Source organism: Alligator sinensis, unplaced genomic scaffold (assembly GCF_000455745.1).
Source record: "Alligator sinensis unplaced genomic scaffold, ASM45574v1 scaffold601_1, whole genome shotgun sequence".
Lineage (NCBI taxonomy): Eukaryota > Metazoa > Chordata > Crocodylia > Alligatoridae > Alligator > Alligator sinensis.
In genome coordinates this window covers 2,508,646-2,535,692 of record NW_005841905.1, presented here as the reverse complement: position 1 = coordinate 2,535,692, position 27,047 = coordinate 2,508,646, and the positions used below count along the sequence as shown (strand labels likewise).

The 27,047-nt window shown below is 40.6% G+C and overlaps 1 protein-coding gene across 1 annotated transcript in view; it reads right to left on the bottom strand.

Annotated features, from left to right (window-relative positions):
• Positions 1-27,047, bottom strand: part of UBE3C (ubiquitin protein ligase E3C) — a 97,026-nt gene that overhangs the window by 10,433 nt on the left and 59,546 nt on the right. The window contains exons 18-20 of the mRNA XM_025197782.1: positions 25,896-26,028; positions 23,065-23,312; positions 9,916-10,128 (exon numbers count right to left, since the gene is read on the bottom strand). Coding sequence (XP_025053567.1) covers positions 9,916-10,128; positions 23,065-23,312; positions 25,896-26,028 — 594 coding nt within the window. The remainder of the gene's footprint in view (positions 1-9,915; positions 10,129-23,064; positions 23,313-25,895; positions 26,029-27,047) is intronic.

The following is a 27,047-nucleotide window of genomic DNA, read 5'->3' as shown; positions in this document are numbered from 1 at the left end:
GAGCGGACGGGCGTGCGGCGTGGGGGGGGGGGGTGGCCTGGGAGGCAGCTCCCGCCCTGCATGCCCCCCAGGAGGGCATGGGGGAGGGGGGGTCGGACACACACCTGTGACCTTGCATTTGCATGTGGGGCAGCACAGGGTGGCTTGCAGCTGTGAGCTGGAGGAGCCAGGCTATTCCTGGTGAGGGGCAGGGGAGGGAGGGGGCTGGGTCAGGCTGCACTCAGGGCAGGCGGCACTGGACTAGGGCTACAGGGGAGGTGGAGGGGGGTATGGAGAATTTTAGGGTGGCTGCAGACCTGCCCCGTAGCCCCCTCCCAGCACCCCCATCACCTGCTCTGAGCACAGCCTGGCATTGGCCGGGCAGCACCTACTCCAGCTGAACTCCCTCTTTCACCACAGGGGCCTCAATCTGCCCTCCCTATGTTCCTTCCCTCCCCTCACCCCTTCCCCCACCCCAGACTTACAAGCCCAATGCTGGTCTCCAAGCTGCACATTGGAATTGGATCGATATCAGCTGATGCTGCTCCTTAAACATCAGCCATTGGTATTGGCCCAAACAATCTCTATCGGTGCACCCCCAATCCCAGATTCTTAAAAATATGGCCCATATTGCATCCTGCCACCTTAAATGCATGTTTGATTGTACCCAGCTTACCTAGTTTCTTCTAAAAACCACAGAGATCACACTGACATTTCAGATTCCACAAAGAATACATAGAATACAATTCTATTTCTGTATTATATTTTCTATTAGTTCTCTGAATCTTTGCTAAACAAGACAACTAAGCACTTGCACACTTGACAAGTCAAGTCACTTTGGCTGAAGTGCTCTCAAAGGCGGTAAGGAGGAGCTGTTGTCAGGGTTTCTTTGTGCAGACACCTTGATTTTGAAAGTCATCCCTACACTAGGTCCACCACAGCCCAGGTTTATCAATTTTCCAGAATGGTCATAAAGCCCATCTTTTTCCTTCTCAATGGTCAGGCTATTGAAGAGGATCAAGTCCTATGTACTTCATGGGCAGCTCTTTTCTGTATGTTTCCAAGGTAATTGTAACTTATGAGAGAGATGTCCTATGCCATTGGTTCCCAACCTTGGGGTGCAACCCAAAACAGGGTTGCGGGGGGTCCTCAGTAGGGTCGTGAAGTGCCTGCACACACACGCACACTCACGCACATGGCCTAGGAGTGGCAGGCAGGTGGGTGGGCAGGGCGGGACTGCCACGCACAAAGGGGGCAATGGCAGGTCCTCAGCCCCTGGCCCACCACCACACAACTTCCAGCAGCCCCCACGGTGCCAGATCAGGAGGTCCTGTTGGTGGCCAATTTAGGGTCGCAGAAAAAAAACTGGGAACCACTGCTCTATGCTACATCTGGCTACACAGAGAACTAGTTTAAAAATTAAATACATTAAAAAGCAAGATTCCGGTTTTACAAATTTTTCTGTTCTTATGCGTTCCTTATCTGTGCTATGGAGGCCCAAAAATATTGTGAACAAGTGGCAGAAATGGGTAAAGTTTAAGTCTGTCAATAAAGTTTTCATGAATTTACATGCAGTGAAACCACTGTAGATTTTTCCATCAGTTTTAAATATTATGGGTGTCTATCAGACATGCCCATTAAAAGTAATAGGACAAACTGATAAATCTTTTAAACATGTTGCTCTTGCCTTTTCTCTCTCAAGCTTTTGCCACTAGATGGTGCAAGATAACAGTATAGGCTCCTTCAGTATGCCTGAGGTCACACTAGCAAGCTCTTCAAAAAGGTACTTCGAGAATCACATTTTATTTTCATTTTGATCATCTTCCTTGCTTACCTCTGTCATTCCTTCACCCATTTTCCCCCTCATTCCCCCTTCCCCTTCCCTACCCACTGTTTTCCTAATTTCCACCTATTTACATTCTCACTGACATCCCGTCTCACTTTTAGCTTCTTCCATTCCTTGGAGATCTCAGAACAGCATACACTCTCCCCATGCCTGAAGAAGGGTGCTCGTGCCTGAAATAACTTTTATCCAACTACTCAGCTGATGTAATAAAAGATACCATGTCTACTCAAAGAACCTTGCCTTCCATTTTCAGTTTGAGTATCTCCACAAAAAAAAAAAATAGCACCTTCCATTTTTTTCTCTAAGTACCTTGATGGGTTTGTTACCAAAATAATACAGCCAGAAGACAGGACAGAGTGACATCTTAAAGACTAATTCAGAGAGGTATGATCTTTCATAGACTTCAGCTTATTTTATAGATTAAAAAGGGAGCTGTTGCCTATAACATCTTATGCCTCTCTGAATTAGTCCAGAGAGGTCAAACATATGGCAGGGCCAAGGAGCCAGGGAGGCAGGGCCACAGCAGTGCACCCTGTGGGCCAGCCCCAGCCCCCAGAGTCACTCTATCCAGCCCACTGGATTACCAGTGTGGGCAGAGGGAGTGGCCTGCCACAGAATCCAGGGTCCCGGTGGACATGGCAATCAGTGGCAGGAGAGAGAGTGAAGACTGACACTGCTACAGTCACTCTCCAGCCCCTTCACCCATTGCCCTGCCTCCCTGTCCTCTGACTATCACCATGTGTCCCATACTGGAGCTCAAACTACAGTCCATGGAAGGGAGCATACAGCAGTAGCAGCTCCAGCACAGGGCACATGGTGGTGACAGATCCAGCTCCTGCATGCAGCATGTAGGGGCAGTAGCCCTGGCTCTGGCATGCAGCATGTGGTGGGGACTGGAGCTGCCACCAGGTGCTCTGATTTGGAACCAAAGTTGCCACCAGTGCTACATGCTCCATGCCAGAGCCAGAGCTGCCACCGCTGCCATATGTTCCAGGACCTGCTGCCACAATTTCCTAGTGCCCCAGGCTGGATGTAACCCCATATTCTCTTATGAAATATTGAAAAAAGAAAGAATGATGTTAGGCATTTATATGATTGAAAAGTTAGATACCCTTAAAACTATCATTTGCATGTATGTAGTTTGTTAACAGCAGTCCTTCCCTTGCCTGTAAATTCAGTCTTCTTGGTTAGTGGGGTCTTTCACTGAGGAAAGAGAGATGGCTTTTTAAATTCACCTTTAGAATGCAAAACTTCGAACTTCTCCTCCTCTTATGAAGATAATTATTTATGCATTTAAAGTACCTATTCAAGATTTAAGAAAAAAAATCTAAAGTGGAGAATTATTTCCTTGTTCTTGCAGTTGGCAGCAGACTAGCTCATGTCAGCATAATCCAATACAGTAATGATATGTATTGATATGTATCCAAGAAAGGAATTTCCACATGTGTTAGAAATGACATGGGAATATTTTACAGATTTTTTTCCAAAATAAAGTCAGAGAAACTCCCAGAAAAATCATTAAAATGGTTCACTGGTGCAAAGAGATAAACCTAGGATATTTGGGTTATTACCCTGATGCTGCACACCAGTCCAGACCCTTGGGAAGACAAATGCAGTTAGTCTGAAACATTGCTGTCCTCAGCAGTACTCAAATGACAATGTCTAAAGAACTGTATAGCCAATTTTGCAAATATGTATAGAAACTTTTACATTTTTTTCTGTTACGTGGCTACAGACCACAGATAATTATTTGTACCATTTTGACAGTTTTCTTTCTGAGATGCAGCTTCAAGACGAACATGGTACGCTAGAAAGCAAAGACTATGCTTATGGTTTATGACTGCACAGGACCCTCAGTTTCTTACCTGCCAGCCCAGCAGATAAAGTAAAGTCAATATTTTAGCTTCCTAGAAGGAACACATAATAGACGGGATCTTCCCTAGCTGAATCCTCTTCCTTTGAGACTTTTCACTAGCTGCCATTTTGTCTAGCTGAACCAGCCACGGAAAAATCAGGCCAGTGTCGTTACAGCAAAGAATTCCTTATTAGGAGATACTACTACTTTCCACAACACGTTAGGCTTCATGTCATGGCATTCTGTTATCCTAATTAATCTCCCAAAGTGTGAATTGCTAAGCACCCTTTCAGCTTCCCAGGACTTCACCTTGACTTTAAATAAATGAAAACTGGAAGACTGCAGGACCATTCGGAGTCCTTCAGGCTTCAGACTGCAGGATTGGACCCAATGTGTTGATGACAGAATTTCCACCCTCTATTGCTGACAGCAGTGACTGAATACTTACAGAATGTGTCTTTCACTGCAGATAATGCCTTTGTGCCACAAATGCTGGATGGGCACTGTTATGGAGACGGCTATTTACAGAGGTAGATTTATGATGCCTTTATCGTGCACTAATTTATTAGCCACTAAAGTGGTTGTTTAGCTGAAAACGAGAGATAATGTACACTCAACATATAGTGTTAATTTAAGTACTCAGCTCTTTTCCTGACAAAGTAAATTAGCCTTACCTGAATACAATTAATTAGTGCTCAGTGCTTAAGTTCTGGTGGCTGCATACACGACAAAGTATTTATCTATAGGAGGTTTAAGAGGCCAAGGTAAAAAAAATAAATAAAAAAGCAACTCATGGATCCACAAATGTAGTAGCTTAAAAAAACCCCCAACCAATTAGTGCTGCTGAATTAAACTAAAATCCTGAGGGTCCCATTAAGTTAGTGGTTCAAGGCTATATCATCCCTTATCCACGTATAAACAAGGTAATACAGAATAAAGACACTCAATTATACAGACAGGTTTTCATTTATTTACTCCAAAGTGCACTCTTATGCTCCACCTTCCTTTTAAAGTTATGCTTGACTATTAATAATCAATAACCTTGTTACCATTAACCCTACCTCCTCGGTGGAGGATTCTGACAAAGGAATTAAACTCGGACTTCCTGGAAGGAATGCACTGAATATATTTTTTGTAACATAACTTGGGGCTGGCAAGAACATATCTACCTAGCAGGTTCCCACTCCCATGTATTTATTACCATCTCTGCCCTGGTCATTGCTCTATGTTTTCCACTGGAAGCTGACTTTGAGAATAGACGGTTTAGTTATGTTATAGTCTTGAGGTTAGACAGCCTCTAGGAAACAAGTGTTTTTTGACTGGGGACTGAATTGCTTGCTTTCTTGGTACTGGTGTTTCAGCAATGAAACTCTCCTATCCAGGGGATTTAAATGGGGGATTTGTGAGTATAAATAACAAATGATTCTTACAAATGCCCAGGGATACTGTAGAAGTGGTTCCCTTGTATACCTGACAATCTTTAAAATCAAATATCCATGGGGTGACAGAAACCAATTCAGTAACGAAATATAGTTCTTTTTAAAACACTTTATAATATCACCAACATCAAGAAAAAACACAGAAAATGCATTTTCTCATTATTTTCATGTTTGTGGATGCTATTCTATAGAAATGCATAACTCACAAGTCTCAGTACAGAAAAAAATGGAAACAAATGGGACAACTGCTTATACTTGACGTGAGCCTTTTATGGTCACCTTTTATGATCCCCAAATTTGAGCACATTATTTTCAAACTGTAAGAGCAGGCAAATTCACAGACCCCACAAAATGATGGGAAATGAATGATGGAACAGGAGACATGACAGCAGTACATAGATTATTGGTTGAAGGTATCAGGAACCAAATTTGTCGCGATTTAGGCAGCAGCAATGGAACGAAGCATTAAACCTAAGTTCCAAGAGCAGCTATTCGGGGGCTCGATACCTCTCCTGCATCAGCCAGACTGACAATCAGCTGCCTCAGCCACCCCAGGCCTTCTCTTTCTACCTTGGGAATTGAAGAGGACCCAGGGATCTACCTGGGCACTTTGGCAAAAGATTATATGGTTTGCTGCTTGGGACAAAGGATCCCAATCTCTTTCTTTTGACACTTGCTTACAGAAGAGGCACTAACCACTTATCAAACACTGAAAGGGGTGCTGCTACAAATTCACAAGACTGTGGAAACTTCTAATATGGACATACTGCAAGTAAAAATAATAATAAAAATACTTAATTCTTTGACAGCATTATCAATAGACTTCAAAGTGCTTTACAAAGCAACTCATTTGCTTAAGCCCGAGAGGCTGCCAGTAGAATTAATGGACGTATTGATATTGGACCTGCAACTGGAAACTCTGCATCAGAGGGAATTAACTAAGTGTAACCAGTGCTGCATTGTATACCTAAAGCTGCAGATTGACAGCACTTGTACTTCTGCTGTTATTCACAGCTTTTCTAGAGCCTGAAGAGGACCTTGGAACAGGGGAAGAGTCAGTGTGAGTACCCAGAGACCAACCACCCCATCCTGCCACTGACCCTGCAGCAGAGGTGACAGACTGGGGGTGGGGGCACTGAATCAACTACATCCCTGCACCGCAGGCACCCTGGCCTCACCAGCTTCAGCATGGTAAGTTTGCCCATGTGGCTGCAGCACTGGGGCCAGAGGCCTCCACCCAGCCCCAGGAGTGGAGGCAAAGGGAGGCACACTCCAACCCCTGCTGGAGGAGCTAATGAGGTCTGAAAGGGCAGGACGCAAGCTGCTGGCTATTGTAATGCCCCAAGCTGGTGGGTCAGAGAACAAATGTGGCTGGAGGACAGGAACGCAATTCAGAAATATCTCGACAGATTGGAAAGCTGAGCCGGAGCAAACAGGATGAATGCAAGGTACTACACCCCAGGAAGAATAATCACAAACATAACTACAGAACATGAGACACCTGGCTTGAAAGCAGCAGTACAGAACAGGACCTAGAAGTCTTGGTGGATCACAGACTCAATAGTCTCCAGCAAGATAAAGCCATGCAAGAGGCAAACACAGTTTTAGTCTGCATCAATAAAAACATTAGGTGCAAGACACAGGAGGTGATAGTGTCTCTCTATTCAGCACTGGTAAGGCCTCAATTAGAGTAGCACTTGCAGTTTTGGGCTCCACATTTTAAAAAGAACCTGGAGAAGTTAAGAGATGGTGCAGAGATAGGAGATAAATATGTTAAAAGGTCTGGAAGGCAAGTCACATGAGGAGAGGTTGAAGGAAATAGGAATGTTCAGCTTGTGGAAAAGGCAGTTAAGAGGGGTTATGATAGACTTCACGTATTTGAAGGGCTGCCAGAAAGATGAGAACGAATGACTGAGAATGGAACACAGGCTGGTGGCTTGAAGCTGCAGCAAAATAGGATTAGACTGGATATCAGGAACGACTTCCTCACTGCTAGAACAGTGAGGCAGTGGAATAGATTGCCTAGGGAAGTTGAGGAATCTCCATCACTGGAGGTGTTCAAGAAAGAGGTCGGATAAGCATGGGTCAGTAGCTATGCATATGCTCTAGTATGGGTAATTTCCCATACTTTTGGGCTTTGCCAATCACTACCTGGAGCCAGGAAGATTTTTTTTTCCCCTTCCTGTTGCTACAGGTGTTGGGGAGGGGCGTCCTCCTCAGCAGCACTGGATGTTGGCTGCAGCCAATACTGGGGATTCTGACTGGGCCATACCAATGCTCCTACTGGCACAAACCCCAGAGGTCTTGCCCTTCTGCCAGGATCAGACCAATCACCATACTGGGGTCAGGAAGGGATTTTACCCTATAGTCAGACTGGTATGAACTGGGACAGGGGCGACGTGTACAGGGAGCATGTGCACCCCCTGAGTATGGCAGTGCACTCCCTACAAAAAGGCTCTGCTGACATTGTTGACAACGCCTGCAGGAGGTCGCTGCGCACTACTGGTGGTGTCTACGGGCGGTCTGCGATCACTGCTGGCTGCCGGTGGCCCGTGGGTGGTTGCCGCCCCATGGGCGGCATTTGCCGCCCCCCCGCCAGCAGCATCTGCAGGAACTCCACGCTTACTATGGGGGGCAGGCTGCCTGGCTGCCTTTGTCTGCAGCAGGGGCCCACTTGTTTGGATCTCTAAAGAGTATTTTAACAACTCCTGTAGCAGCAGGACACTGGTCATCACTGTCTTCCTGCTTTACCTGGGGCAGGTGTTTTGCTTTGTGGCTCTTTGGCAGGGTTGCCTGAATAAGTTTAGTAACAGATTACACAAGGACTTATCTCAGGCGGTTTGGATACAAACGATCCTGCTTCAGGCAAGGGATTGAACTAGATAACTCCTGGAGGTCCCTTCCAGCCCTACTTTTCTGTAGTTAAGATGATCTAAATATAAGATCTGCATGCAACTGAACTAAATTAGCTTGTTTCAACATTTTTTTGCTCATTCTAACCCTACAAACCCGTGTACAGTTCAGCACTTAGGTCCATTTAACCCTAGTTAGATTGATCTAAATGTAACATCTGTAAATGCCCTCAATCAGTCAATAGGCTGATAAAAATAAAGAACCTGGCATGATCACTGTTATCTCTGGGCCCAGAAACTGCACAGGAAGATGTCTTGTATGGACACTGTCCATGTACTGTGTAGTCCCCCTTATTGGTCTGAAAATATTTCTGGGCCATTTGTGTACAACCAGGAAAAAAGTGGCAAAAATGTTTGAGACCTGGAACAAGAGAGATTAATGCAGTAAGTCTGAAAACAGAAACAGACTACTGAGGGGCAAAAACGAAGAAAAGAGAGACAAGAAAAGAATAAAAGATAAAAGATGTGAAAAGGAAAGAAGAGAGGAGAGAATGAAGATAGTAGAAGCAAGTACATATCTAGATTAAAAAAATGGAAGCCTGGAAGGGAAAGAAGAACAATATGGTTTTATATATTTTTAATGCCAATAAAAATATAGCTGGCAATTCAGAATGAAATAACTTACAAATTACTGAAAATATTATAAGCAAGCAGCAACAAGGAAGACACCATTTTTACTTCTCTAAACTGAAAAGGACATGACAGCATACTCCAGCAAGCAAGTTCACCTGTACTAGCATGTCTCAGGTACATTTTTTAAGGGGTTGGTAAAGTCATTCTCTATTAAGACCCCTGGCTCCTAGAAAATGCTGGGAGGTTTTGAGTAGTTCCCAAAATCTGTGAAAGGCAGCAATAAGGAATAGCACTTCCATAAACACCCAGAGGATAGTTATAACATATCCTCTCATCTCTATCTGTGACACATGCACCCAAAAATTACTGAAAAAATAGTATAGAGAAGCCCATAGAATATGACTTCTGTCCTGGATTTCTACTTGACATGCTATACCCTAATAACATACTGTACTAGTGAATTTGTGTACATGTACAATTGACATCTGCCTGATCTAGGGCAGAGAAAACCCCTGCTCTGAATTTCCAGATCTGGTAGTCTGAACTGCCCGTGACTACATCCAATTTTCTAGAGGTGCCAAACACCTACCACTCTCACTGACTTCCACTAATAGCTCAGCAACTCTGAAAAAGCAGGCCACTTACTCAGGTGCCCAAATATTTCATTTCTAACCTTATTCAGGTCAGAAAGTGTTGGCCCCTAACCCTGCTCAAAGAAAATACATTTAGCTCACACTAGGGTCATGGTGTTAAAGCTAATAGGCCCAGCTGCTCTCCTTGGCTCCTGCAGAGAGGCATATTAACTATAACTGTGTTACCAAGAACTACAGGTACCTTAGGATCATGTCACTTTTAAGGGCATTTTCAAATGAAAAGAACATAACTATTGTAATCCATATTTCATCCCGCCTACAGAAAGCTTTCAAAGGCGTTTTTTTCTACACGTAAATTATGCAAATTATGTTCCAGATCATAAAATTGGAAAAGAAAAGGGTTAAATAACAACACTTCAGAAGCACTTCCACTACTATACAAATACTGTTCAATAAACAAATAAGGAAATTTAGGATTGTCTGGGTACCACAGCCATTCTTCACATAACAGTTTACTACTAGAATTATCACACTTGTTCATTCTTGTCAGCACTGCTTTTTCGTTGATACAAAAAAGTATGATTAATAAGTTAAAAACAGTAAGTTAACTTATTGTTGCCAAATACTGAAAGTTGCAAGAAGCACTAGTTACACATGCATCTTATTGCGTTTACATCCAAATTTGACCATGGTAGGGAAATTAATGATCGACTCTTACCTGTGCCTCCCCGAGGTCATTATTCACCACAGTAAAATTTAGGCCAAGTTCTTCCACATCCCCTTCATAGCTCTTGAGGAAAAGCAAGTTTTTGTACATTTCAGGGTCTAATGAAGCTAAGTGATGAATGTCCACATCTGCACTTGTGCCCAGCAACTTTGAGAGGAAAAAACTAGCAAATGGCAGCTCCACCAACATATTTTCATACAGAGCCTAAAATTAAAAACAGTTAAAAAAGCCACGTTAGCTTTCCTGATGAGGACTGTTCACACCTGTAGAATATGTATCATCTGTTTTTCTGTAACTTGCCTTTAAGTGTACCTGAATAGAAGCTCTTCGTGTGATGATATTCCACATGCCCTATCAACCTAAATATTCAACTGCAACCTGAAAACTGAATAAACCTACTGAAACATCATGCTTCAAAAGTTTATCAGAAGATCTGTAAACCCCATCACATTTTCATATTCTCCCCTTCAAACATATATCCACAATATTAACCTGCTATGCCGGAGAAGTTTAAAAGATCAAACACACCGTAGGCAGAATATCTTAAATATCCCCCATTATCCATTTATAAGAAAAATGGGGCTTATCAAAGTCATTCCTCCAGAATGTTTTCAAATTAGATTAACGGTATCATTTGCTCCACACTATTAATCAAATCACCCAGTTGCCAATAAGCAAATTCCAGATTTCCAGTCTTATCATTTAATTTGTCAGTTGTTTTATGGGTATATATGTCACTTGATTCTGAAAAGTAGCTTTGTGAAAATGTATCTTATACTAAATCAAACTACAATATGTCTCCTGTCCACATAGGAAATCAATGCTGAATATTTTGGCAAACAAAGTAAGTTACTTTTTTCTCCTGGTAAACAAGAAGAATCAACATAGCTAAAAAAGTTACAGAAGAGGAAGACAACTGGATTCCACTCCTATTGTGCATCAAAAGGACTTACTAATACCCAGTTACAGGGCCTACTAGTTACTCCTATGCCTTAAAATGAAGTCACTGGTGTGGCCACAGGCATGATATGCAGTCAGTGGCATGCCACTGGCTAAATTAATATTGATGCATGAAACTGCATGAGAATAAAATTTGTAGACTGTAGTTCTGCTGGAAAAATATTTACTGTAAAGTGCCTGATCTAGAACTTTTGGAAACCACATGGATCTCTACCAATCCCATTTTTAACAAGTAAACTGTGTATTACCACCATTTCAAGTGTGAGGCCTGTGGCATTTTTGCATGTTCCTAACATATATCATAAAGTTCTTCTAGTTGGTCAGAAAAAATGCACCACGAGGGCTGTCCCCAATGACAAGGGGAGAAAGAGAGAGAGGGAAAAGATATTTTGAAAATATATGGGTGATAAGAAGGGACAGCATCCAAACTTTTTCATAAAAATACATTAACACTGAGAGGAGTCCTGAATGTTACAGACAATTTTTCGTCTGCAGTCTAGCAATCGCACCCCCATTGCACCACGCACCAAAACCCAGTAAACAGACCAGACAAAAAGGGGCATCAATGAACATAATATGACTGTTTGGTCTTTTTTTAATGTGGGAACGCTTGTGCAGATATGTGTTACTCGATTCCTCTATAACTTGCTGCATTATTTTAAAAAAGCAAATATAAACAAGAAAAACAACACAGAACATGAATCACCAAGTGAATTCCTAAAAAAATGTTAAAGAAGAACATACATAAATTGCTTAAACTTTTGAAGGAACATTTCTATAGGTGTAGTTTGGACCTAGCATTACAAACATAGGAATAGTGAGTTCAAAGCCAATGGGTGCATTATATTTACAACTATATGATTTATTCAAGGTGTGGAAGTCAAACCTCTCATTTGTGTAGTTGACTTTAAAAGTAAACTAGAAGTGTAAATCATTAATTTGAAATGTATAAGGTCACTGTTTGCCATTCCTGCATAAGTAACAATAAAACCATTGTAATTCTTTAAATATATCAAACCTACCTGAATGTAAAATGGAATTCCATCTATGACTCATAAAATGTAAATGCAGAAGTATAATTTTTTACACAAGGCAGGTTTAAACCTTTAGAACATTTAATATACAAGGACTAATAAATGATAGCACTAAAAACTATGATTGCATCAGCTAAATGGATTATAAATTAAATTTCCATAATGTATGCAACTGAAATACAAATGTAGACATAAATCAAGGTATTTTCTAAATGCAGGTTAATTACACAAATTCAAAAACTGTCTATTTTTATGCAAAATAATCCACTTAGCATTCTTCATATTGGTCTTAATTCTTAGCCACTTGCAACACTTGCTCCTAGAAGCCTATCAATAACTCCATGTCAAGAAAAAATAGCAATAGGTATATTGAAGAAACTTGTATGTTATTTTTCAAGTGTCTGTCTTGTATGAGTGTTTATTGCTAGAAATTGTGCCAAAATGATTTGAAATAAAAAGGATTAATTATGGTAGAAGCCTTTTAATATAAGTGAGTGCAGCAGCAATGCAATTAATGCAAATTGTGACGCTATCACGAGAATAAATGTGAACAACATCACAGACCATTTCTGTTGGCTGCCAAATAACTTCAGTAATTTACTACATTAAGAATCAATAAAAAAATAATGCTTTTCAAATGCATCACTATCAATCTTTAGGTAGTTCCAAAGTGAACATTTATAACTTAATCTAAAAACTATATAAAGCATTTTGAAGCCACCTTGCTTGTACAGCTAGATACTCACTTTAATTATCACTACTTATCTTAGGCAAGCATTTCCAAATATAAAAAAAGTATTTTTGGAAATAGCCTAAGATAAACTGATGATATCATAATTAGTATGAAAGCCAAGCTGCTGTAATGAATGTTCTCCTAATTAAGTTTTTTAAGAAAAGCACTAGAACGCTGATAAAAATTTGCAATTAACTACACTTTGCTCAAAAATCTCAATTACAGTATTACCTCCCCCTTGGGATGAGATCTGTTGTAACCACTTTTCTGTCTGACTACAACTCTAAGCTCCGTTGGTCATTCCCCGGGGCATACGGCCCTTATGTACATAATTGATCACGCCTGGCAGTTAAGTGTAATCTCTCTTGCTCCTATTATGAGAGGCCTGGACTACACCCAGTCAGCCCTTATTGTTCGTCACTTTGGGAATCCATGGGAAGATGGCACTAGTAGCCTAGCATCACGTACCCTGCCTTCTGATACTAACTGGCCCTTTACCTGATTTTCTTGCACAGGCTAATCTGCATTTCTCTTGTAGATGTAAAGGCTGCAACACAGTGATTACAAAAAAAAAGGGGGGGGGGGGGGGGAACAAACTGAACAGCCATGAGAGGATAAACTTAAAGCCCACTCTTTTTCCACAGGGGAGAAACAGCATGCTACCCTGATTAGAAGATTGGATATGGGACACAAAGGAAGGCTGTGGAAAGAGGTGGGCTATCATGGTGACCAAACAGCCGATTAGGGCTCTCTTCCTCTCTAATCCCTGTCAGGTCAGGGTGAGGCAGTCAGCAATGTAGTTACCTGCTGGTGATTGGCCGAGGAACCCTGGCGGTCCTGCTGCTTGCTGCTGACCAGCAGGGAGCAAAAAAGGCGCTATGTTTAAAATCAGTTTTTGCTTCCCTGACAATCGGGAGCGAGCCACAAGCAGGGCCCCTCCACCAATCAGCAGCAGGGCGGTATGCGGGGAATCCTGCAAGATTAAAGGAGCCACAGCACAGCCCACTTCCGCCATTAATTCAGTAGGGCCCAAGTTAGAAGATTATTTGTTTATTCTCCTTCACTCTTTTGTAATCTAAAATCACTTTTAAAAACCCACCAAAATGATCAACTGAAACGCATCTTGGGTTGGAAGGCTCATCCAAGTGCCATCCCCAAGAAGGCAGCCAATGTCTCCAAGGCAGATAAAGGAAATGAATGAGCTTGAATTTACTCATTTCCTTTATCGATCCTTTAACCCTTTCTGGACTAGTCATTTTCAAGCAGTTACCATTAAATAATACTTAGCACTTTCAGAGGGCAATTTATCTTGGAAGCTGTAGAACCATTAACAAAAGCAAAAACCATTAGCACTTTCTACCTTATTTATTTTTTTGTAATAGTTCCAAGAGGGACTTATGAACAGGATGAAATACTCTTTAACTTTCTGGCCTCATGAAAAAATATCTAATTAAAAAATGCATTAAAATGATGCTTACCCACATTTTCTTACCAGTACTAGTACTTATTCCTTTAAAAATGATAAAAAATATTTCTCAGGGACATGCCCATAAAGTGAGCAAAAAAAGAGTCACTGCTTATAATGCAAACATGGAAAATGTAAAACAACAGCTGTGTAATAAGCACATTATTTTGGCTACTGTAAGCCAGAACCCTTAAGACTGTCTCAATAAACCCAAAGTGTGATGTTATTTCAGGACAGTGAGGCCCATTCACGTCATCTTACTCAAGGAAATACGAGTTAAATGATAATGTATTTTTTTATTTAAAATAGTGTTTGAAAACATTACTTTTTGGTTCAATATTAATGGGTCTCCTGCTTCATAAAAGATGAATCCAAGATTTTGAGGTCTGTTGACTTAAATCCATAATTCAGGCACCAAGTGGCTTGATTTTCTGAAGTGCTACGTATGTAAACACTGCCTTTTACTCTGAAATTAAGTCTGATCATAACTGTCAAAGCAACTCTTTGCTAACTGTTGGCAAATGCTTATTAACATCATGAAATGGCCACTCACATGGTTTGTAGCACAACTAGCATCCTAAAGCTGTTAGGAGATGTTCATTTTTTCAGATAAATAAAGTTATTGAAAATTGGTATTATCTTTGATTTCTTGCCTGCTGGAAATCTTGAAGGTCAGCAAGTACAAGTTCATAAAAGCTCCAGCCATTTGGGGGTAACTGAGTGTTTCAGATGTGAGAAGCTTGCTTGTCAAATTTGCTGCAGTCAGTGTAAAAATCTGAAATTGATTAGAAGTTGTGATAAGCAGAGAATGGACTAGTGTCCGACTGATGAATCTAACTTTAGAAGTTAAGGGATGTGGGTCTCAATTGTACACCGTAACATACACTTCTAATAAAACTATTTGAACATTTCAGCTATGACCTCGAGTCAATGTTTGATTCATACATGAAGATTCATATTGAGATAATTTTATTTAAAAAACATTTTCATCACCAAATATTACTTAAAAATTACTAGTGGTTGCATAAGCCTGGGATTTGACAATCCTGGCACTATCATGGGCTGTTATAACAGAGAGAGGTAAATATAATTCTAACCTGCATTGTACTACTACACTTGCAATGTTCTTTGTTTTGCTTTTTATGAATGCAATTTCTATAAATTTGGAAAAATTTCAATGAAGTCATCATTGCCAAACTATACTTTAGTGGTTATGCATGATTATTTTCACTGTGTTCCAATGAATCTTCTTGCTTCATGTTTAAACATATTATGACAAAATATGAAAATAAAAAATTGGATTGAAGCCCAAAACAAAGTCCTACCTTTGTTACCTGAATAATCTTTTAAACATAATACAAAATTAACTGTCATAAATGTATTCCTAGACATACTTAGCATAATAAATCAACATTTTATAGCAGCAAACTAGACATTTGCAGAGGAAGTTCAAATACAATAAAGAATTTCAGTAAATATTCCCAACTTAATTGACTTAAATGGACCGAGGTGTTTCCAACTGTGCAAAAAAGATCAGGATGCCATTACCACATACTTTAACTGTTTATTTATTCCCTGTCTTAGACCCTGATTTAGAGGCAATAAAATGCAATCAGTACACAAACCAGAAGCAAGAATCATCTGCTAATGGAACTTTTAATTGAGAAGTGACCAGTGACATGGAGGTAATTCTTTCCATGTAGGATTGCTTGCAAAGACCTCTACACACTTTATCACCGTAAACAATCACTAACATATGCATTAAAGAAAATTTAAATACATTATGACCCAATAAATATCACAATCAATCAATACACTCTTTTCCCTCCTAAAGATTTAGTGTTAAAATACTACACTTTGGTAGTCTTTTGGTGCTGGACACATATTTACAGTGTTTGAACTAAGTTTAGTAATTTTTAATCAAAAGATAATTGGTAATGTTAAGTAAACCAGTACTCAGAAACTGTCAGGTTGAATAACCATGCTAGAAAATAATTCACACTGTTTTAGATAAATAAGTGAACAACCCCTTTAAAATACTTGTTTCATTAGTAGACTTGCATATTTTATGCCTATAAATAATTATTAGAACATTCATCTTTCTACAGTAAATTGCTATTTTGGAGGATTTATCAGTTTGAATATTAAAAAAAAATCAGGTAACTTAAGAAAGCACTGATCAGAGAAAAGTGAGCCTTATTTTTGATCAATCATTTTGATTGCTTATACATCTTTTTAAAGTGCTGAAGGCAGGTTCACATGGTTTTTGGTCAAATTTTAACAGTACCTTGATTTCAAACAACACTTGATTCCCTGAAACCACTGAAAAAGATTGAAATGAATATAAAAATTATGAAGTCCCTATGTTTTTAGTGTTATTAATCCTAAGAGTTAAGGATGTCTATGGTGCTTGCAACATACATGAAATAGTGTGAAACTCTCCTTAAGCCAAGCAAGAGAATATCTTTACTAAGGGGGCAAAAATTACATATGCAGTATGAGAAACAGGGCAGCAAAAGATTACCAAACGTAGTAACTGATATAGCATGATGCTATACCTTCAACGATATAGTACCACTCTAGTTTGTCCATAGATCTTTTCAGCACAGGAAAATATGCATAGGTACATTATTTAAAAACAATTACTTAAAGCCTTCAAGTCTGTGTGCGTGTTCTGTTAATCATTTGATCCAATGCCCACTACATTCAATGAAAAGTAAAAAGCATTTTAATTCACGTCTGAAAAGCTTAAATTAAAATTACTCACCAGGAATATTTGGTTTTACAATAAGAAACTACAGCAATTTTACTTCAAATTTTGGATTGATTGTATAAACTGAATGACTCTATATTATGCATTATTCCTATATTATTTATAAATATTAAAGTTTATGCGACTGTGTATATACTGTGAATTTGCAAATTAAAATGACAAAGCTTACCTTCCTTGTTATGGAAAGTCAATTTCATTGAAGTCATTCATTAACAGCCGTTACATATCTGTACTTATTATAATCCTAAAAAGTGATTTAACATTTGATCTGATGCCTACACTGCATCAGTAATTGTTTAATCTTATTGAAAGATTAAGCTGTCTCACTTATCTAAGAAGTGATAGTATCATTTATCTAGGCTTAATAGAACATCAGTCAGATCTGTGCAGTATAATTCACTGCCATCATATCATATCTGAAAACACTTAAGCTGTATAATATAAGCCTGTAAAATCAATGTAGAAAATAAAGTTTTCTTTAACATGCATCACCATAATGCTCCTAAGAAAACACACTATAAATTATTCCAGTCCCACACAGTTGCAACTGCTATGACTGCACCATAGCACTTACAGTATTAAGTGTCCCTGTTTACTAACATGGAAACAACACTGACCATTTTTTTAAAACGCAGCATCTTCATCTGCATTCTGTCTTCTCTGTCATACCCCAAAACAATAATTTGCTTTTACTGTGGTTCCCCAGTGCATAGACTTTCCCAATTTAAAGCAAACAAAAAAACTTTGTTCTCATTCTGTATACTGCCAAACCTGTCACCTTTCTAATAACCATAACAAACCTGAACAAAATAAATGTAACCTGAAGAATGCACTGCATTTGAAAGCTTGTCTAAGTCTATCTCAGTCTTGTAGCTGGTCCAATATAAGGCATCCGTAACCATTTTCACAAGTCTCCAATGTCTACCAAGGACTTGGAATTCTGCTGACCAGAAGAATTGGAATAACTACATTTTAAAGCATATACACACACATCAGGAAGACTGATGCACGCCTCACTAGTTTTCATCAGTGGGACAATAATCAAAGGCAAAAAGCGGAGAAAGTAGATATGAGTACCCAAGTTGCAAATTGCTAAGCAGTCAAAATGTCTGTAAAAGACACTTAAAAGACTTGCACAGAATGAAGTCCCAAACTGTTGATTTGCACAGTGTTTATCCTAATATTAGTTATTAAAGTTAAATGAAGGCCACAATGGAAAAAGACACAAAATGGCATGAAAGAATGAGTACAATGCTTAGGAGAAAAGAAGTCCTGACTGACTATTCCTTATTCTGCCACTGATTTACTTTGAACTGCTTTCCTTTTCTGCCCCGTTGTCTCTATTATAAATTGAGGACAATGAAAGTTACTGTATCTGTTTTATAAGGATGCTGTAAGGATTAATCAAATGTTTTGAAGACTTCACTTGCAAAAAAAACAAAAACAAAACAAAAAAAACAACCCAACCCTTTGAAATGCAGCAGAAATAAAGGCCTTGGGTTCTGGAAGTGCTTTTTCATTATTCCATGAAATTATATGTTTATCTGAATTATAAAATAGTTCTTCATCATTTTCCCTCCTTGGCTGGTGTTTCTCCAGAAAAGTGTGGTAGTGTGCCAAAACACAAACTGAACATTCACATTCTAAAGAGCAAAGACAAAGTGGCTATTGTCTGGGAAAGGGAAACTGAGTCAACCCAGGCATGTCTCCCTCTCATCTTGGTAGAGCATATGATTATACACAGTAGCCCAACCTCATTGTTGGGGACCACACATGGACACATGCAAATTAGGCTGGAATAAGGCTGTGCCTAAAACACTAGGTCAGCAGATGGCACCAACAGTCCATCTGCCTTTCTGGCAGGAGTGTTGAATTCACTCCATGCCATGGGCCAGATCCAGATTGTGGGACTCCCTTGCAAGCCGGATCCAGCCCAGGGTAGTTCCAGCATGGGGCACAAGGTGCACCTATGGCTCCAATGACACGGCCTGTGCTGGAGCTGAAGCCACCATCACCACATCAACCACCTGGATTGAAGCCACACGCCCTATACCATGGCAGCAGCTCTAGACCCAGAAAGGTGCCAGAAGTGATATAGCCTGTGATGATAGATAAAGCACCTCTGGGAATCCAGAGGTATATATCATTCCTTGTTTGCCTGCCCACTGCCAATGGTCACATTCACCAAGGCCCAAGGGGCCCACATGCTGCAGTATGCCACTCCCCCTGGCCATGACTTTACAACTTCCAGTGGCCCACTGCTACTTGGAGGCCGTATACTTGACATTCATGCTCTACTGAATAACAACCTTCTCCTGTCAGATACCGCAGTCAGTTGTTGCTCCAGTGGTTGAAGCCTCAAAGTTCAAGTTTCAAATGCTTCTGATTATAGGAGATTGTTACATGTGTACCATGATCATTTTTGTTTTGTTTTTACTTAAAATAAAATTATTTATAATATAAAAAACTATGTTAAAAGAATGCTAGCATTGCAAAGTTGGTAGATTTTGAATCTACAGTTGCTTGAACAACCTGAATTCTGTCACTTTCATGATCACATACAGCTTTTTCTACATAACACCCTGCCTCATTCAGTGTGGAGTCAATGAACAAAGAGCAGAACACATGTTGCATGAGCAACCATAAATCATTACATCCTAAATTTCAAGTCCTTGACTTTGCAAACTAAGTAACTAATACATTCCATAGGTAACTACCTCAATTTAAGGAGTCTGAAAATACATGATTTAGAAGGCAATTTCTCAAATGTATCAAGGATAAATGCCGAAGCGGTAAAAACAGCTCCTTGATAGAAAGCGAAGAAAACTGATTCCGGCAATACATTTATTCACTACTGAAAGTAAAATGCATTTGGGTAACAGTACTGAATGGTTACCTGGATACAGAGAATTTATGTAAATGATTAAATTTTAATGTATTTGTTTTCTGATAGCACTGAAACTTTTTAAGTGAGAGTTTTTGGTAGCAGTACTCTTTGCATATTGGTTTGTACAAATAAGAAATTGCTGTGGATGCCCGACTGCTTCCTTTGCAGTTTATCTATTTTATTTACAGAAAAGCTTTTAATAATGTACTACTGCTCTATATATTGGTGTGCAAAAGCATAAAATGGAAGTGTTTTTTAAAATGGATGAATGAACGTTCAATAATGTCTTTAACTTAAGTCACGACACTGACAGGTATTGAATAGTTGGGCCGTGCCTTATCTTTCTGCTTAATTCATCAACTCTCTAAACATGCCAGTCAAAAGGTGTCTCTGCACCTGGATGGAGCTAATTATTAAATAACACTGTCAATTCATACCTTATGCAAACATGCTGCAAATACAAAAATAATCTATGCCTTCAAGATGTTAAATGATAGATTCTCTTTGATTTCAAAGGGAAAAACAACCCAACTTGTTCAGATAGAGCTCTTTTTAAGAGAAGCGTAACATTATTTCTTTTTTGTGACTTCTCAGGCTATTATATGGGTATTTGCATCCAGTCACCAAAGAGGTGTTGAACTTCTGAAAGAACTGCACTCATTTCACAAACAGGCCCACAGCTCCAAACAGGCCCACAGCAATTGGACTCTTTAAAGCCAGGAAAACAATTAATTCCCAAATGTAGAGATAGATCTGCAAAGCTTTCCACAGTTCTTACATACTTGGATGTTGGGAGGGAGGGTGTTTGGACTCATTTCTACTCAAGACTATGCTCTGTCTTTCAAAGATGCTCTTAGGCTAGTGGCTGATTTGTAACCTGCACCTAGCATTCATTTGATAAGAGAATGCACCAAACCAATAACAGAAAATGGGTATGGAAGAGCTCAAAGCGGATAATCTTGTCTCCCTGCCCCTGCTCCACCACACTGAGGCAAGGTGATCTATATTTAAAACATTCCTGATAGACATTCATTTCACCTTCAGTGAGGAAGCCTCCACAACCTCCCTGGGCAATTCCTGACAACAGAATCCCACTGTGCTATTTTATTTTGTGGAGACACTGGTAAATTAAAATCAAATTACATGAAAAAAGAAAGAATTTTTCCTTGAATTACTGAAGACACTGTAATCTATTTATATTTAAAAAACACTTCAAAATTTACTTTTCACTGAATTTTTGCATTTTCCCAACCAGATTTTAGTCCATTTCATGTTCTTATTCTTGCATCTTATTCTCACACACTAACTCTTAAACACTGCAGACAATGTTTTTTCCATCCAGAAAGCCTGCTTTCACTGGAACTTCACTGAGCTTGTCTAAGGTGTCCAGGAGAGGACACGGAGGTTTACTCTACCAACCCAGAGCTATAAGTATGCTCCAGACCCAGAAGTTTGCCAGCAAGGCTTCTCTGCACTCATCTACAAGTACCTACTCTCTAGGGTTATCATATTTCCAGTTTTAAAGAGGACACCTGTGGGGAGGACGGCAGGTAATATGATTGGGGTAGACAGTGATATACCCCTGCCCTGTCCCTGCCCCTCACTCTCAAGCCACAGCCACCCCAGCACTGCTGCTGCCCCTCACTCCCAACCCATAGTACCCCATCTACCAGATCATGCTCGTGTCCCTCACTCCTAACCCACAGCTCCTCCCTCCCATCCCAGCTGATACCCCTCACTCCAGATCTGCAGCACGCTGGCACACTGCCTGTGCCCCATACTCCTGAGCAACAGTACCCAGCGCCCCCCCCCGGTGCCCCTCACTCCTGACCTGCAGCCCTCTGCCCCCCCCAGCCCTGTCAGTACCCCTCACTCCCAACCTGCAGCTCTCTGCTCCCTCCAACCCTGCAGTGTGTCCCGCCTGCACTGCCCCTGTGACCACAAGGGTCCCAGTGCTGCTGGCCTGGCCATGCAGCTCCCTGCTGCTCCAAAAGACTTCCCTGCTCCCTTCCCCTGCCCTGCTGCAGCCCCAGCACCGCCGGGCACCCACTCCCCCTCACATACCCATCCCCTCCGTGCACCCCAGCCACACTTACATGCACACACTCACAGCCCCCCAGACAGCCCCTAAGCCTTGGCCCTCTAACCCCTGCCTCCCACAGACTTACCTGCATGCAACTGCCAAGGCTGGTCCTACCACTAGGTGATGCCCCTGACTCCAATTGCCCTCCCCCTGCTTTCCCCTCAGTCCCAAACAACTTCTCCTAGGGCAAGCCAGGAAGTGCCAGGAAAAACTTCAATGCTGAGCAGAGCAAAATCCAGGACATTTTTTGATATTTAAAAAAAAAAAAAAAAAATCACCCAGACGGAAGACCTAAAAAGAGGACATGTTTGGGAAAACTTGGACATATGGTAACCCTACTGCTGTCAAACCCTTAGTCTCTAACAGGTCTGAGAGTGACCACCAGGGGAGTGCCCTCCCCCACTAGCTCAGACCAGTCGCTGGCTTAACTTACTGGTCTGAAGCATGTCAGCAGACATGTGTGGGCAGGGAGTAAATGAGCCTCAGTTCTGTTATCCCTAGGACCAGCCATGGCAGCAATAGATAAGTTAAATCAGACTACCCTCATGTTTAAGCACATGCTTAAGTCTTTTGTTTAGCTGGAGCTGATGTCACGTGCTTGAACTGGCAGGTTGTGCAAATGGGTTCTCAAGCATGTGCATGCTCCACCCACCTATGACTGTAGGGATGTTCCAGAAAAGGAGATATATAGGTGAGGCAGCTCCCAGTTTGTCCATTTGCCCCCTCTCGCAAATCCTTGGACCTGGGACCAGGTTCTGGAGATCCCAGACCCACCTGACTGACAGTCTTCTGGGTTTAAATCATGTTTGTTGACCCAGATGCGGAGGGATCTCATCATCAAGTGCTGGGATTCACCTCTTCAGCAGTGCAGGTGAGCCCAAATTCTCATCTCACTTCAAGTATGCAATTCTCACTAATGCTGATGAGAACTATGGTGCATCATGAATTTATTTAGTCATAAAACCAGTGACTGAGTATGTGGAAGTATTATTCACAGAGTCATTAAGTGTTCCCATGCTCCAAGCTGACCAAAATGTTAAATGCCTCAAATAATTTTTTCTCCCTCTGACTCGAAGGTTCCCCCCCCCCCCCCCCCCCCCCCCCAATTCCATGTTTGTTTGGGTTTTTTTAAAGTTACCACTACATTCTTTTTTCCGCTCCCTTTCATTTTATGTTCTTTACAACAACTTAAAAAGAAGTTTTACCTTTCCAAGCATCCTTCCTAGGAAGTAATAGTGTCTAGCATAAGAGTCTCCAACAAGCATATGTGCAGCAGGGTTGGGGTAGAGAAGCCCTTCATTAGTGGTTTTAAAAAATCCCTGGTTAGGATTAAATCCTGATTTAAGCAGTTCATTCAGAAATTCTCTGAAAATTCCACCACCATCAATGCCAGCTTCATCCAGGCCATGTGCATTAAGCAAGTGAACACGAATTCGCTTTTTCAGATCAGGCTCTGGGGGGAAAAGTGACAAGGAAAGTCATACGCAAGAAGCTATACAACTGTGTTTAGAAATATTTAGAGATATATGCACACACCCATACCCACACACAAAAAACTCAAATGGTAATATTGTAGAAACATTACTGATTTGGGGATGGACATGTTACTCAGAATTGGAAAGTGACACATGAATTCTGAACGTAGCACCCTGTCGAGTTTTATTGGTGTTTTGTTTTTTTCATATAGAAGAGCTATTTCTAGAAGTGGTTCAGAAAGGGTAATAATATTAACATAATTTCTGGAAGCTCTTTTCCTTTAAAAGCACACTCACTACATGCCCCAAGTCTAACTATGGCTACCAGAGATAATTATTTTTTTCTTCCAAGAAAAACAAGAAGGTCTTTCCCTCCAGTGTGGAACACACTCCTGCACAAAAATAAAGCTGTCTTGAGATGCAGTATTAACACCGTTTGGTCTGGTACCAATAGCTTGCACTCACTCAGACAAACCTTTATCACAGAATCATAGCATCACAAGGTTGGAAGAGGGTTCTCTCTCAAGGGTTATCTGGTGCAGATGCACACAAATTTCTCGCCTAGTGGTTCCTGAGATACCAAGCGTTTTTGCATGTGGACAAGCTGTTCTGAATAACATTTTTAGAGATTTTTTTAAATATATAATCTCTCTCTACCTAAAACCTGCACAACTGAGCGTATAGACAGAGATAAAAATACTTCATTAACATTTTTAACTTGGACATTTCAAAAATAGTTTTTCTAATCATATTGGTAGTCTCTACAGAAAGCATCTGTTAAGTCAGGGGTTCTCAAACTGAGTCGCAAGCAATTTAAAAGGGGGCTGCAAACTTCAGGGGTTACACGTGGCAGCGCAGGGAAGTGGCACACGGCAGTAGCGCAGAGTGGTGGATGGCGGTGGCGGCAGCTGCTGCATGCGAGTTCCCCGTCCCCCACTGCTGCCATCCAGCTCTCGGGGTCACGATATCACAAAGTCTGAGAACCCCTGTGTTAAATGGTGAGTAATAATGATTTTACCTACGGTAATTTGGAGTTACCCGAATAAGTTGTGATTTTGCTGTTTATGATTTTAAAGAAGTTCCCTTCACATGGAGAAAGGAGTTTACATCTAAAAACTGTCAGTTCTACTCCATTTCTGTTTTTAAATATCTAAAATAAGGTACCATTGAAGTATTAACTGAACCCATATGGACAAACTGGCTGCCTCTTCCAAATCAATGACCTTTGTTCTTGTGCAATCAATTCTAAGACCTCATCTATGAGCACTCAATCATCTAGGTCCATTTTAATCAATTTGGTCTATAATCCTGAAATTATGCTTCCAGGAATTTCTTCTTTTCTATACTCCCATGCTGCATTTGACCTACCTCAAACTAACAATGCTCTGTATAACTGTATTGTGATTCAGAATACCCATACAATTTTTTCTTTAATTGCCATATTCCTTGGTTTGGACTGAAACAGAAGAGCACTCATAGTATATACATTATACACACACAGACTATGAATGTATGATTCTATATTCCATATATTCTATGACAGCCATGTGGGGATTGGGAGGGTCCTGACTGCAACATGATGCAAATACACATAGCTCAGGAGAAAAAATATTTTAAAAATAAAATTAAAATAAGTTATTACAATAAATTTTATTTGTGTGTGTGTGTGTGTGTGTGTGTGTGTGTATTTATTTATTTATTTTTTCCCTGGTTTCAAGATGGCAACCCCGCCCCCAACAGAGTACTTCTGGGGCAAGGAGAGGAACTTCTAGTGGCAAAGGTCAGGGGCAAGGGGAGGAACTTCCAGTCCTAAGATGGAAACCAGGGAGCAGGGTACCTGTCAAGGGGTAGTGTTACCATTGCAGCCCTTGACAGTTCACCAAAACTCATTAAGTGGCTCTGCAGCTGAAATAATTGCCCAACCCTACTTTAGGTCAACTGAGGACTCCTTCATGCCTGCCAATTCCCCAGTAGGGAGGTGGACTTCTTTTCACTACCTGTATCTTCCCCAAGATATTTTTGTTATATCCAAACTCTTCATACATTTAATAAGGGCTCTCCACAATTTAGATGTAGCTGACACAGAAATGTAAGCACTGATACAGCTGCACTAGTACAAACTCATTGCATAGCTGCCATTTATAACTCACTACAGTGATATATGCTAGTGTACCTTACGCAACTCTGGCATAAACCACACTGCATCTTTCAAATTCTGTCAACATTAAATGTTTTTTCTTCAATGCAGATGAAATTCAATGTGCAAAGTGTCTAATGAGCAGTATGAGTGAAAACACAAAGCAGTTTGTCAGAGAAACTGACAACAACAGAAAAAGGCATCCAATGAAGATTTAGTTTGAACTGAAGAAACCGGTGCATTAAAAATGTTAGACTGCAATAATCAAAATGGAAAATGAAGAATTGGGATGAGGGGTGTGTGTATAGGGGTGATCTCAATTTCAAAACTAATTAAGCATCTCAAGGAAAGGCATATCTACCTTTCCAATAAGGTAAAAGCAAAAAAATAATTATATAGCAAGATTTATATAATATAAGCCTACCATTTTCAGGGGAAAGTTTGTCATAAGCATCTTCATAAATATAATTTCTTCGGATAGTAACGTTAATTCCATCCAGAAATGGACCGTCTCCTTGAACTTCCTGTTTGTCAGCATAGATCAGTCTTTGAAAAATCTGGTCAAATGAATTAAAAGAGAACTCAAGTAATCATACCTACATTAGGATTTTCAATAAGTGTTTACTTCCTAGTCACTACAGTTCTTTGAGATTTGCCTCTTCATTCATACTTAAAAGACTTGGCACCTCTAATACTGCTGTAGAACTGCCACAGCTATTGAAAGGAGGTGGCATAGAGAAGCCCCATCATTCTGAACTTGCAGAAAGACTAACCAGGTTTGCTCTGTAGGCAAAACCCTGCAAAGAACAGATATAGGAGTAGAGGAGATAGTCAGTCCTACCTGCTCTTAAGACTCAAGAGCCGAGCTGATGCTGCAGCACAGGCTCTTCAGGGGGCCATTCCAGTATCCCTTCTAAGTCAGTACTCAGGTTTGATAACCACCCCTAGTTACGCTACTGCTCAGTTCTGCCAGTAAGAGGGAACACCTCCTCCCCAACCATCTCCTCAGTTCTTTCTTCTTATCATGCAGAGTCCTGAACACAAGCAAGTCTGATGCCGAGGGGAAAGCAGTGTGAAAGCACAGAGTCAGCTATCGAAGAACAATAGTTACTAGTAACATTCACAATTATAGGAAACTGAAATAGCAGTGCCTCTGGAGCAAGTGCTCATAGGATGAAACCACTATTAATATCATTAAAACTAGTTTCAAATCCCAAGCTGAAGAAGGTCCTCTAGTTATACCCCAGGGAATTGTGCACAGAAAAATGCAAGATTATGCACAAAAACCCCCTCAAAATTATGCTAAATTAATTGTTTTTTTCCTTCCCTGCCCCCTTTTTATTTATTTTTTTAAAAAATTAACATAAATATAAAACTATTTTAACCTTTAGAAATATATGCAGGTACTTTGTATGGTTGGGAAGGAGAGTGGGGGGGTTTATAAAGGTGTGGGCGTGTGTGGGGTTTGTAGGGGGGAATTGTGAAGGGCTGTGTGTGTGGGGGCGGTTCATGGGGGGTTTGTAAAGGGGTGTGGTTATGGGAGTGTGTGGGGTTTGTGGGTGGATGTGCCCTCACC